Genomic DNA, 12,792 nt, shown 5'->3' on the forward strand with positions numbered 1-12,792 from the left:
GACTTTTGGCGTACGTTCGTAGTTCTCTCTCTGTTCGGGTATTTGACTTATACCGAGATGTAGATATAACTCTTCTATCTTATAAAGAGTTCGGTACGTCTTGAGCCATTTCCTAGAGTTGAAGATGTTCGTGGATTTAATACAGAAGCTTCTAGTGGTCTTGATGAACACCTAGCCAAGTGTACATGTGAATTTAAAACTGGTCCTTTCTCAGGGCGCAAAGAAAACAAAAACTCCAGAAAGTAAAAGACAAATATAGAGGTATAAAGAAAGATTTAATTTTGCACGCAAAGACTAGTAATCAAAGATGCTTATTTTCAAAGATAATATAACACGTTTGAAATCCAATATTCGCTGCAAGGTCCGTTGAACAAGATTTATATTATTGCACTGACTCGAACAATTTTTTTGTATCAATTTTTTAAAGTTTAAAATAACTAGGTTTGTGTAAACCTAATCTTATGCATCTGGTGGTACTTCAGATAAGGTTATAGCAATAGTATTATAAAATTGCACGTCATTTAAATAAGCCTTTTCATAGATTAAGAATCGATTCCAATGCGCATGCGATTTTATCCCGAATTTCTCACCTTCTTTTGTCTAAACCTTCTTTTGTTCTTAATTAAACAAAAGAAGGTGAGAAATTCGGGATAAAATCGCATGCGCAGTAGAATCGATTCTTAAACTAGGAAAAGGCTTATTGCTCATTGAGAAATGTTCATCTATGCAAATTAGAGACACGTGTCACGCAGTTTTCGCGTCAAACTAAAAAATAATAATTTAAGTATTGCTTAGGAATTTGCACCGAATTTGGGATCGGATAAAAAAAACTCCGCTATCGATACCTTGCTTCCCTAAATTCAGTCCCACAGTCTATAGATACCATGAATATGGCGACTTGCTCCGGCGGGAACTTTCGCCGCGTCAAAACGCACACGCGCGCTAACATTGTCCGCTTTCTTCCTTCCTTCCTTGTTGAAATGTTGAATGTTGAATGCTGTATACTGATACTGCGTACTGAATAGCACAATATGCAGCAGGCCGGTTTAGAATGAAGCTAAAATGCAAATAAAATTAACGATTCTGTACTTATAACATAAAATAGCTTTAATACATTTAAATCTAAATCATGTACGTTTAATATGAATTTGGCTTCCAAAATGACATGTCGTTATCATCTGCCACAATGACATTAAGTTGCTATTCACTATGCACTATTCGCTTTGCCGTAGTCGACATTTTTTTTTAAAAATAGCTGTAAATACATGACTCTAACCCACAATTCTTCGATTGCACGTTACGTCATCGCGGCCATGTTGGTGCCATTTAACAAAAGATTTCTCATTAGCATCCATTGTTAACGGCACCACAATGGCCGCCATGCTATTGTCTTTTGACTCTCTTGGGAATGCTTGCAATCCATCAATATTTATTTATTACCGTTTCATATGCAGACGTATAGAAAGATACGTCAACTTATCCACTGCTCAAGCTTACTACATGGCTCAATACTTATACCCTCTTTTATTCTTGGTAAGAATGCACCATTAAAAGTAACATTTATTACTGTTTCACATAGACGTACAGAGAGATACCTGGTCATAAAAGGAGTGCGGGGCATTATGTGGTCATCAACTTATCCACTGAGCTCCAGTATTACTACATGGCTCAATTCGTCTTTCATTCTTGGTAAGAATGCACTATTAACTGCATTTTATATCCATTACAAATACGAAAGTTTGTTTCTCAGTTTATGAAGTTTATGTATACAATATTTGATTCAAGAAATATTACTTTCCTGGCGAGATATTTTGAAGAAATTCATTTTTATGCCCTGGGTTTTCTTGTGTTTTTTTTTTTTTTTTTTTTTTTTTTTTTTTTTTTGACACCTTATCTGTGAAAGTTCACACTTTCAATTACATCATTTTAATAATTAATAATTTTTCAAATGACTTGCATTTTATCCATATCAACCACCCTAAATACTTGAATGCTTTCATTAAACTTTTAAAAAAATGAAAAAAATAAAATCCGACTGATAATGAGAATAAATATTGGCTTCCATTCGAAATAATAGTGATTTGTCACGTGCAGTGATCGGTGTCACGTGCAGTGATCGGTTAAGTGATAAGAAGATAGACCAAATGCAAAACTCGAACCGATGTGAGGCTTAAGTTGTGAACAAAGGGATTTGGCGTGACTCAAAGTAATCTGGACTTTCGTGAAGATTCCTTTGTTCACAACCTAAGCCTCACATCGGTGCGAGTTTTGAATTTGGTCTATAAGGCATGGACCTTTTATTTAAGATTTTTAAAAATCTCAGTTAATAAACTGAATTTAAAAAATCTTTGGTATATTGCAGTGTAATAGATCAATTTATAAGTGACTGTTATCTTGTAAAAGTCTTGTAAAAACTCCGTCACTCGCGAGAACCTGTGGTCTGCCATCTTCAATAATGCGACCTCCATCAAGAACCACCACCCTATCGTAGTCGATGATGGTATTGAGTCGATGTGCTATAGTCAACACAGTACAGTCGGAAAACCTGTCTCTGATGACTTGTTGAATAAGTTGATCTGTTGTGTAGTCGACGTTAGCTGTTGCTTCGTCCAGTACGAGGATCTTACGTCGTTGTAGCAGTGCACGAGCGAGACACAACAGTTGGCGTTCCCCAACACTGAAATCCGATCCACCCTCCCCAAAGGAGTAGCTTAGTAGACCTTCAAGTTTATTAACGCGCTCCAGCATCTGTACCTCTTTCAAAGCTGTCCATATTTCATCTTCAGTGAACTGGTCAAAAGGATCTAAATTCGTCTTCAAACTACCTTCAAACAGCACAGGTGATTGAGTAATGACAGCCATGGACCTACGAGCGTCTTGCACATTAATAGTACCAAGATCTATACCATCAATGAACACGTGACCTTGAGGATCTGGCATACGAAATAAGGCAGCTACAAGAGATTACTTGCCTGCTCCAGTACGACCTGCAATACCGACCTTCTCTCGTGGCTGTACATCTAGCTCGATGTCCTTTATTATAGAAGATCCACCGTCAAAATAAGCCAACGAAACTCCACGTAGACTCAGAGCACCTTTATTAGGCCAGTTTGCTGGTACCTCAGCTTGTCTTTCATATCCTGGTTCAGAGGGAAGTTGGGTGTAGGCTTTAACTCGTCCTACGGATACTAGTTCAGCTTCTGCCTGAGATGCATAGCGTAAAGCCACTGAAATTGCCATCCTGACACCAATGGCGTAGGACAGTAGCAGCCCAGTAGTACCTTTAAACAAGAAAGCATACACGGCATTGGAATTAATAGACTCTTATTGCTTAGGCTGATGTTTTTCCTTTTCACAAAAAGGGTAATTCCCTACAGTATCATTTCTTTGTTTAACGGCTGCATATAAGAAAGACGGGAAAAACGTATTTTACAACCATCACTCCTTTTAGTGGCTCTTCCAAAAGGTGCTCCACGAGCGCACTACCACTGCATTCGCTTTTTACAACGACACAACACTAAACTCGCATATTGATTTGTCCGAAAACCGGAGAACCCGGAGAAAAATCCTCATGACAATGGGAAAGAACAACGAAAACAACCACATCTAAAACTTATATTGTCGTTCGCGTGGGATTCCTGTGGTTTTAAACGTTTTGGGCTTCCTTTGCGAGCTTCAAGATGGCGGACAATTTCTTCGATATAATATCCGCAGGTTTTGATTCATATTTTCGACATTTTAAAGCTCTAAATGGCGGGAAAATCACCAAAGAGAAATCTGTGTTCACTTCAAAATAAGCCGGGTACGTTTATCAAATATGGATATGGAGTTGATGGCCACACGAACGACAATTTTTTTGGGGGAACTGAAAACCAACTCCACTTAGTCGAGAGTCGAACTCACAATCCCAGGCATATATTAACTACACAATGTGTAGAGACAGTGCCGTAGCAGTGTATACCAACCATGCATCAATCAATCAATCAATCAATCAATCACTTTATTACTACTAGCTTGCCACAGGTGAGCAGTACTAATCGGGGGACACCATACACATACCACACATATAAAGAACACCCATGAATATGGATGCGAGTCAAACAAAATCTTTTTCTTGAAATGCGAAAATATTGGGCCCAATTTAAAGATGTCTTGCAAGCCTTCTTGAATGAGTGATAAAAATTAAGAGAGAATTCTTTTCGTATTCAAGCAGTGAGCGCCAAAAACTATTTTTGAGAAAGGCTGTTGTACAAGGCTAACATCTTGTTATTCAGAAAGTCATAGTAACTTGTTTGGAAGTGGAGATGATCGAAGTGGAATCAAAGTGTTAACCCAAAGAAAAAATTTGAGTCGAGAATGAGGTTTAGGCCTTCATTTGCTTATTTCCCATATATTTTCTATAAAAAAGCCTGACAAAGCAACATTCTAACACAAGTGCAACAAAAACATCTTTGTGCAATTGAAAATACCGCTTCAAACAGGCATTTTATCATAGTACATCAGTTTCTAACTGTTTAAAAAAGGTTTTGAGTGTTAACCCAAAACGAAAATTGGGATCAAAACTCATACGAAAGTCACCTAGTTTTTGGCGCTTTTTGCCATTATTGCTCAGTATTGAAAAAAAAAATCTTTTAATGCTTTATCTCACCTGCATCTAAAGATAGTAGTAAACAACCAATGCCTACTGCTGCAATAAACAAGACCAATACTAACGCCATGTATAGACCAATAGCTTGACGAGTAGATATCAACAAAGAAAATGCTCTAGTGTGCAGATTTTGAAGTCTATGGTACAAAAATAAAAATGAAAAAGATATCAATGTCCTCGGTTCTTGTTAAGACCGGAAGAGGTGATTCTAAAGAATTTAGAAATCTGAGGGAAGGACGCAGTCAAATTTCGTGTCCCTGCATGATTGCATGGAATCTAATTAATTATGTCATCCGCCTATGACGGTTTTTATTTTATTTTATTTATTTTTTTTTTTTTTGTAGCATGAAGTTAGTTGAATCGCAATCGCTCAAGCAAAACATTCGAACCACATTTGGTCCCAGTTGTACCCAAAAGAAGACCGAAGAGGGAACATATCTATAGATATGCTGATATTTGTGTTGGTACACAATAAGGTGAGTCACGTGATCAAGTGTAAGCATGCCCATGCATTAGCCACCATTCCAAGGTCGAGAAAAACAAAGACAGCTCAATCATTTCCTCAACCTCGGAAAGGCTAATAGTAATCAAAGAGTGCTGTAATTTATTTGGTAATTTTAATCTAATTATATATTTTGTAATTTCATTTTTAATGTATAGTAATACAGGAGTGTTATGATTTTAATTATACAGTTTCTCATTAATCCCATATTGCTTACTATCAATCACGTGACTTTTTGGAGTTGACTGGGGGGCAAACAAGCGGTTGACTGGGGGGTAACTAGCGGATGCTAAGTCAAAACATATCAAAATAAGTCCTCAAACTATTGTATTTGACTATTTTCACGACATCAAACCAGAAAACAAGAGATCAAATTGGACAGGTCTTGTTGATATGGGATTAATTAGGCAGCTATGTAATTAATAGGTAATGGGATTTCATGCTCCCCAATCAAAAAATAATTACACTCGAAAAATTCCTCTGACGGCCAAATTGGACTCAGCCTACGGCCTCATCCAATTTTGTCAGTCCTCGGAATTTCCTCGTCCAATTATTTCTTAATTGGACAGCATAGAGTCCTATAACATATACTAATTTTGTAACAAATGGCGTAGAAATTGAATGATTTTTAACAAACGTTTCTAGACTTGTGTCTCTTCCTAAGTGTTGAATGTCCAGTTGAAACAGCAAGATGGACATTTAACACTGAAGAAGATCGAGATGTAAGAAAAATGTAAAGGCAAGTTATAACGCTATTTGAACAACTAAGCAAAGATTAGCCAAGTACTGACGAACATGACTAACGTATAATGAAAAATAAAATATAAAAATTGATACCTATAGTATTTGTCCAAGCATGCAACATCCATCTGTGATGTGTGAATGACTTCCAATCCCATTATAGTCTCCCCAATATGCTCATAGATTGGGCTGCATCGTATTGCCTCAAATCTTGACAACTGACGCACAATCTTCAAGTACAAAATGCTTAAAACAATTAAAAGTACGAATATCGGAATGAGTGCGATAAACAACCAGACGTTCATGATGGTCGTTAGGCAGAAAACTCCGAGAATATGGGCAAAAATAAAAGTAGAGAATGTGACGTCAGGGGTAAGGAAATCATCCAGAGTACCCATGTCTTTTGAGAAGCGGTTCATTATTCGCCCCACTGCGTTGGTATCGAAGAAAAACACCGGAGACTTCAGGACAGCCACTGTCATCCTATCGTGAATTTTTACTGATGATCTGAGAAAAGCGAGGACAATAAAGAGAACACGGGATGATGCTAGTATTAGGGTCCCGAATACAATCGCTGCATAAACACCAAGAGTCGTGGGATTCTTTTGCTTGATGTAAGGCATAGTAGCAATAACCTTCTGCCACCAGTATGAAACGACTATAGCACCTAAAATCAATTAAAAGTCACTAAAATCAATTGAAAAATTAACATCAATAGACCTCCCATGTGACGTCAAAGAAACTCATTTTGGAGGACAAAACAAAAGAATTTCAATCTCCAAATTGAGCTGCATTCCGACGGTACTAAGGGCCTAATTCCAAGAATATTATTCAGTATACTTTTGGCTTACCTTGTACAATGACAAAGAAGGCGAACAGACACACGAGCAGTGGAACTGGTAGCCCCATACGTAAGTAATCCCAGAGTAATCGCCATGATGCAGTGTCTGATCCAGCCTCCTTGTCTTCGACTTCTTCAATCATTTCACGTCCAGTTCGCTCATCGGAGTCATATTTGGATGGCGATAGATGATCGCTTGCGTCCGTGGCAACATCTTTCAGATCAGTTTTTTGGTAATCTTGAAGGACTTTACTGATAGACATATCTGTTCTGATGTGCTCATATGAACCATGGTCTATAACACGACCTTCCTTCAAGACAACGATCTCATCAGCTCGGTGAAGATGTTGCAGGTGATGTGTTACGAGGATTCGTGTTTTTCCAAATAGTTCTTCACAGATGCATTTGTCAAAGATGTTTTGTCCAACTTTGGCATCTACTGCACTTAGTGGGTCATCCAACAAAAATATATCAGCATCTGAGTACACTGCGCGTGCTAAGCCAACTCTAGCACGCTGACCACCGCTCAAACTCACACCTCTTTGGCCTATCATGCTCAGATCTTCTTTTGGGAACCGACGGATGTCTTGAGAAAGATCACATACTTCTAGGACTCTCTGATATCTCTTTTCCTGGTACAGTTTCCCAAATAAGATGTTATCACGAACCGTTCCTGTGAATATCCAAGGCGTCTGACTTGCATAAGCTATTCTTCCTTTAGTGGAGACGTTTCCTGATTTGATTGAAATCTGTTTCAAAATTGTCATAAGTAAAGTGGATTTGCCGCTCCCTACAGGACCTATTACCATAACCAATTGAGTGGGAAAGACATTTAGAGAAATGTCATTCACTACGCATCGATTTGAATCAACCAACCAACCGCTGCATACTTGGGACAGCATAACCGTGGGCTCATTGACATCTTTTTTTTGAACTGCTATATTTAAGGATCCTTCGGACTTTCTTAAGAAGGTGTAGCCTGACTTCACGGGAGCTTCAGTGGGCTTATCTTCAAGCCTTTGTTTATTCTCCTTAAAATAATCCAAAAAGTCGTTGAAACTTGCTTTCCCTGTTGGACCCGTTGGTTTTGTTTTCGAAGACGTTTCCTCCTCCAGAGACCACTGTCCTAATAAGTATTTTTCAATTCTAAAGATTGAAGCCAAAGTCTCACTCATTCCTGAAGTGCTCATCAGTTGCATAGAAGTCGATCTATTGATTGCGTCCACTGTTAAAGCAAGGGTAAAGATATTCGCAGCGTTAACGTGGATTCCAGAGTACACCATGGTCACGACTGAAATCAAGGTTGCAACTGCGGAAAATGAGAAAAGCTTGACTGTTGGTATACTGAGAATAAAATTCTTGAGACGTATGACCTTTATCTCTTCCCTAAAAAAAATCGTAGTCAAGATAATCAAAATTTGTTGATAATTCATGAGGAAAACAAGATAAATCATGATCGTGGAGGAGGTTGTAATTCGGATACAAAATCGTCCTTTTTGCATAAACTTTAACTTAGATTTTATCTGTTAGATTCACGGCTAATCCTGAAAGTTTTAGGCTTAATTTTAGGGCTTAGCCTCACTTACTAAGTCGGTAAACAAAAGCAGAAATTAGAATAACAAAACAACTAACTGCTGGATTTTAAGGCCACATAGAGTAACGTTTGAAGAGTCGTCCATATTTTAAAGTTGAGTTGCTTGGAGCTGTTTTCGTGTGATCGCGAAAAGCTCGCGGTACTAACGCGGTCGTGACACGGCAAGGCATACGCCAGGCCAATTACATTGCACGAAAATTTACTCTCCATCCAATCAAATACCCGGAACACGGCACGAACATGGCGCGACACGGTCACGCCAATGTCACGGCTTTGCCAGACCAATCACATTGCGAAAGAATAAAACAACAAATAAAAATTCTAGAAAACATCACGGAGACGGCACAGCACGCTTACGGCAACAAGGTTTTCAAAGTCACGCGAAAACTGGTCTAACATACGACAGTGCGTCACAATCCTCTTACCTTCTTATCTCTCTTACTTTGTCTCTGTATTTCCATTCCAAAGCATACATTTTCACAGTTCTTATTCCTTTGATGATGTTATTCAAACTGGCGAGGCGCTTGTCTGTAATGCTAGCTTGTTTCGTTCGGAGGTTGCCAAAGTGCTTTGAAGTCAGTGAATTATCGACGAAGGAAATAACCAATATAAAAAGAAGTCCAGATAAGGACTGCCATTCAAGAACTACGGTCAGTATCGCGATCGTGATAGGAAAGTCGAGTAGAAATCTCATAGTATTTCCTGCAAAATCAAAAAGGTTTTCTATCTTTTTTGCATCGTTGGATACTAAGCTAAGAACGTGACCGGCTGTTATCTTGGAGATACTGCTACGACTAGACGAAAGGACCTGCGTAAGGAAACAGTTGCTGTAAAACGTATATTCTCCATCTACTATGCAAAAAGGAAATTTAAAAAACACCAAAAAAAAACAAAAAAAAAACACTTCAGTGAATCCTACACGATTGGGGTTAGTAGTTAACTGACAATTTGGGTATACCCCCATTGGCACCCTCCGAAAGGGATTAACACTTGAAATCATCTGCATATCAGGATCGCTTTATACCCCGTGTACAGCCGCATTCCACCCCATGGGGGAAGAGTTGAAAGCGGCCGTACGCAACAGACTACATCAAGTAGATTTCGATCCCTATTGATGGTTTTCAACCATTTCCAAGAGAATTAAATAACAAAAGACACGGCGGCCATGTTGGAGGATATAACAAAAGAATTCATTGACAATTCTTTTGTTACGTTCCTCAAACATGGCCGCCATGAAAACCATCAATTCTTTCATATTGTACTAAGCTAGTCAAATTACGAAGAAGCGGTCGATCACTTTCGCTCAGTTTTGTCGTATAAAACTCTTCTCTGACTTATTATTCTCTGAATTATCTAACGACGATAAACATTTAGATTACTGGTAGATAGCCCAGGACCTACTTGTATACGAAGGGTCCATAGCATTATCCAACGGATAAATCCTTATCCAGTGAATAAGTCGATACTGTTATCCAATAAATCTATCCTACTGAATAAGATTTATCTGCCGGATCGCGCTATCCATCCTTGGTACAACAGAACCCAGTGTAGTTTACATAAAGGCCCTCCTCCTATGGCCGTCGAATTTTGTAGATTAAATACGAAAGTAGAAATACCTTTTTGTAGACAGTGCCCATGCAAGCTATCTTCGTTTGCATTCCCATTTGCAATGCGACGTAGAAGTTATGGTTGATAAAAAAAGGTTCAATCAGACAACAAAAGCAAATGCCGACCATCGCAGCAACGTGAAAGTTTGATATCCTCTTGTGAGGATCTTCTAAGGAGAGTTTCTGAAATATCCACAGGAAAATAATCGATGTCCAAGACATGAACCATGCTAGACTTTTCAGAAAAAATAAGTAAAAATACTCTCTGAAGGAAAATAATCTGCAGATTGCCTTCCATAACCGAGGTTTTTTGCCCTTCTTTCTTGCTTGCTCGACTTCTTCTCTCCATAATTCTTCCAAGTGTTCCACTATGACATCCGCCTTTTCGCTTTTTGACAATTCATAGAGATCATCTTCATTCAAAGGTCGCTGACAAGCAAGCTTTATCAAACCATACAGCCAGGAAAAAATGAAAACAGAGAGGCATCCTGCTTGATCTCTGGGATTCTGGTCTGGCATTCTTCGATCAAATTGGCCAAGTCTGCAAAATAAGATGGTTTCTGAATTATATATTTCCCATGAAAATTTCCCACAAATTCCAAAAATTATAGACGCTTGTTTCGGTTTGTGTCTCGTATATCGAATTATGAATTTGTTATGTTAACTGGGTTATTCAAGAGGTCTTGTGCTATCAAAATCCGGTGTCAAACCTTTTCTAACCTGTGGGTTGAACAAAACCCATATTTTCCGGACTCTGCATACGAAAACTGTACTATCAGAGCAGAACACTGGCAGTGGACCGATGGAACAATGGAGGAGTGGAACAGCAAGACAGATACTAATCAGTAGACTGGCAACCCTCTTTTTTTTTAAGTTAGTATTTCTTATGCAAATAAATTTTTTTAAAAACAAAAAAAACTAAAAACACATTATTGAATAAAATAAATAGAATCATTCGGAGTTATTTTCTACTTCAATAATGTTTTTGCAAATTAGCTTTAGTGGTAAGAGTGAATTTTCTCTTGTGGTCGAAGTTTTGACTTGATGAAATACAACAAAATTAAATGTAGGAAAAGATCGAGTTTGTTCTTGACTTCGTGGCAAAATGAAGGTCATTGCATTCGAAACTCGAAAACAACAACAGCAAATATTTCCTCTATTTTATATATTTTTTCATTTTTTTTATTTCTCTTCCTCTATCGGCTTTTTTCTTTTGTCTTCTTCCCCTTCTGGCTTGTTCTCCATCTTTATCTTCTTCATCCCTCGTCTTTTCCTTCTTTGTAAGTCGTAGTCATCATCGATATGGTCTTCTTGAGTTGCTTGATCTTCAGTAAATCCGTGAAACACTAATTACTAAATAGCACAAAATAGTGCTAGTTAAACAATAGAAAACAATGGAATTTGCATGAAATTGTGCTATTTAGTATTACTAAAGTTTCACGGATTTACTGTGGTCACTCTACTATACTGATTCTATATCTTTTCTACCTAAATTTTTGATTAGTTTGAAATAAATATTAGAAACTATATTAGAGTGCAAACAATTAATCCGTGAAACACTTATTACTAAATAGTACAAAATAGTGCTAATTAAACAATAGAAAACAATGGGATTTGTATGAAGTTGTGCTATTTAGTATTACTAAAGTTTCACGGTTATATTGTTTCCACTCTAGCATTGCTCTTGAGGCATACCTTTTTATAATTTTGCTCAGTTGCTTATGTGCTTTGAGAATTTTTCACGCCACAGTCGTCATTTAAGCATTTCTTTATTTCATGGAAGCCTCAGCGGTCCCCAAACAACTTTAACTCCTAAACAAGTTATCTTTCTCGCTAAAATAATTCTCAATAATAAGAGAATACTTGAATGCAAGAAGACTAATCATGAATAAAAGAATGAATGTATTCAGTTGCTGGGCGCTCTCTTAATGTTTCAAGCATTTTAAGAAAGCCAAAGGCTGACTCAGGTTTTGTTTTTTCTTGTTTTACTAAAAAAGGGGAAAAACTACGAACTACTAATTATTGGTTTAAAGTGCAGCAAACCCTAGTCAACCAATGCAGCCGCTATTGACGTGAAGGACAGGACAGAAAAACGACAAGCCCGCTACCTACTTTCACGATTTTTTTATTTAACTGAGTTTAATATTACAAATTTTCGTGCGTTTCATTTGTGTCACTACTGCTCGAAACTTGAGACGAAATTTTGTCGAATTAGAGTCAAGGCTACTTATTAGTATTCACGAAAATATCAGCTTTTCTGCTGATCAAAATATCACCTCTCCCAAAGTACACGGCTTTATATCTCAAATACGCATTCAATAAATTTTGGTCACATTTGATATTTTGCTATTTGGCTCCAAAAGAACGTGTTTACAAAATATTGAGCTTAAATACGTAAAGCTGTCCTTATGGCGAAAGGCCAAAAACCGTTTTTCTACCCTGTCGTCGTGAAGCAAAGCTCACTCCCCTATGTAGAAGAACTGATGAGCATTGCCACACTAATAGAGGCTGCGTATAGGAGATTATCCTTACCCCTGATACAATACTTTCAGTATTGATTCTACAATAGTGCAGATTTCGTACGCCGCAACCGTGATGTTTCCTAGAATTTTGATTGGCTTTCTTTTCTTTTGCTCAATGTGATTGGCCTAGCAGTGCCGTGTCCTCGTCGTGACCGTGTCCGCGTCGTGTTCGTGACGTGTTTCGTGCATTTGATTGCATGGATGAAGAAATCGTGTCTTGCCGCGACCGTGATGTTTTTTAGATTTTTGATTGACTGGGTCTTTGCCGTTGCCGTGTTCGTGCCGTGAACTTTTCACAGTCATACGAAAACTGCTCTAAAAGTGAATGGTGAAATAT

At 37.9% G+C, this 12,792-nt stretch overlaps 1 protein-coding gene and 1 pseudogene across 2 annotated transcripts; both read right to left on the reverse strand.

Annotated features, from left to right (window-relative positions):
- Window positions 1–1,878: 1,878 nt before the first annotated feature.
- Window positions 1,879–12,013, reverse strand: LOC116289242 (ATP-binding cassette sub-family C member 4-like). 2 transcript variants are annotated; one of them, XM_089029839.1, is made up of 7 exons: window positions 11,629–12,013; window positions 9,943–10,474; window positions 8,752–9,134; window positions 6,743–8,118; window positions 5,988–6,558; window positions 4,649–4,785; window positions 1,879–3,281 (listed from the first exon to the last, which is right to left on the reverse strand). In XM_089029839.1, the coding sequence occupies exons 2-7, from the start codon at window positions 10,450–10,452 to the stop codon at window positions 2,965–2,967; spliced, it is 3,294 nt and encodes a 1,097-aa protein (XP_088885965.1). In that variant the 5' UTR covers window positions 10,453–10,474; window positions 11,629–12,013; the 3' UTR covers window positions 1,879–2,964. The 2 variants fall into 2 exon arrangements, 1 of the variants encoding a protein (XP_088885965.1); XR_016119769.1 differs by lacking the exons at window positions 1,879–3,281; window positions 4,649–4,785; window positions 5,988–6,558; ... (1 more) ...; window positions 8,752–9,134; window positions 9,943–10,474 and adding an exon at window positions 10,911–11,286.
- LOC148911454 (ATP-binding cassette sub-family C member 4 pseudogene) lies at window positions 2,377–2,940 on the reverse strand (annotated as a pseudogene).
- Window positions 12,014–12,792: the final 779 nt, after the last annotated feature.

Source organism: Actinia tenebrosa, unplaced genomic scaffold (genome assembly GCF_029948245.1).
Source record: "Actinia tenebrosa isolate PJP-AT-01 unplaced genomic scaffold, QUT_ActTen_1.0 PGA_scaffold14__42_contigs__length_11649687, whole genome shotgun sequence".
NCBI lineage: Eukaryota > Metazoa > Cnidaria > Anthozoa > Actiniaria > Actiniidae > Actinia > Actinia tenebrosa.

What these genes read in the sequence shown, in the direction of transcription:
- LOC116289242 (XM_089029839.1), bottom strand. Translation starts at nt 10,452, where the DNA reads ATGCCAGACCAGAATCCCAGAGATCAAGCAGGATGCCTCTCTGTTTTC. An exon ending in TGCTTGGACAAATACTATAG is followed by an intron (nt 4,786 to 5,987) that starts GTATCAATTTTT and finishes TTTGTACCATAG; the next exon opens with ACTTCAAAATCTGCACACTA. An exon ending in ACTACTATCTTTAGATGCAG is followed by an intron (nt 3,282 to 4,648) that starts GTGAGATAAAGC and finishes TCTTGTTTAAAG; the next exon opens with GTACTACTGGGCTGCTACTG.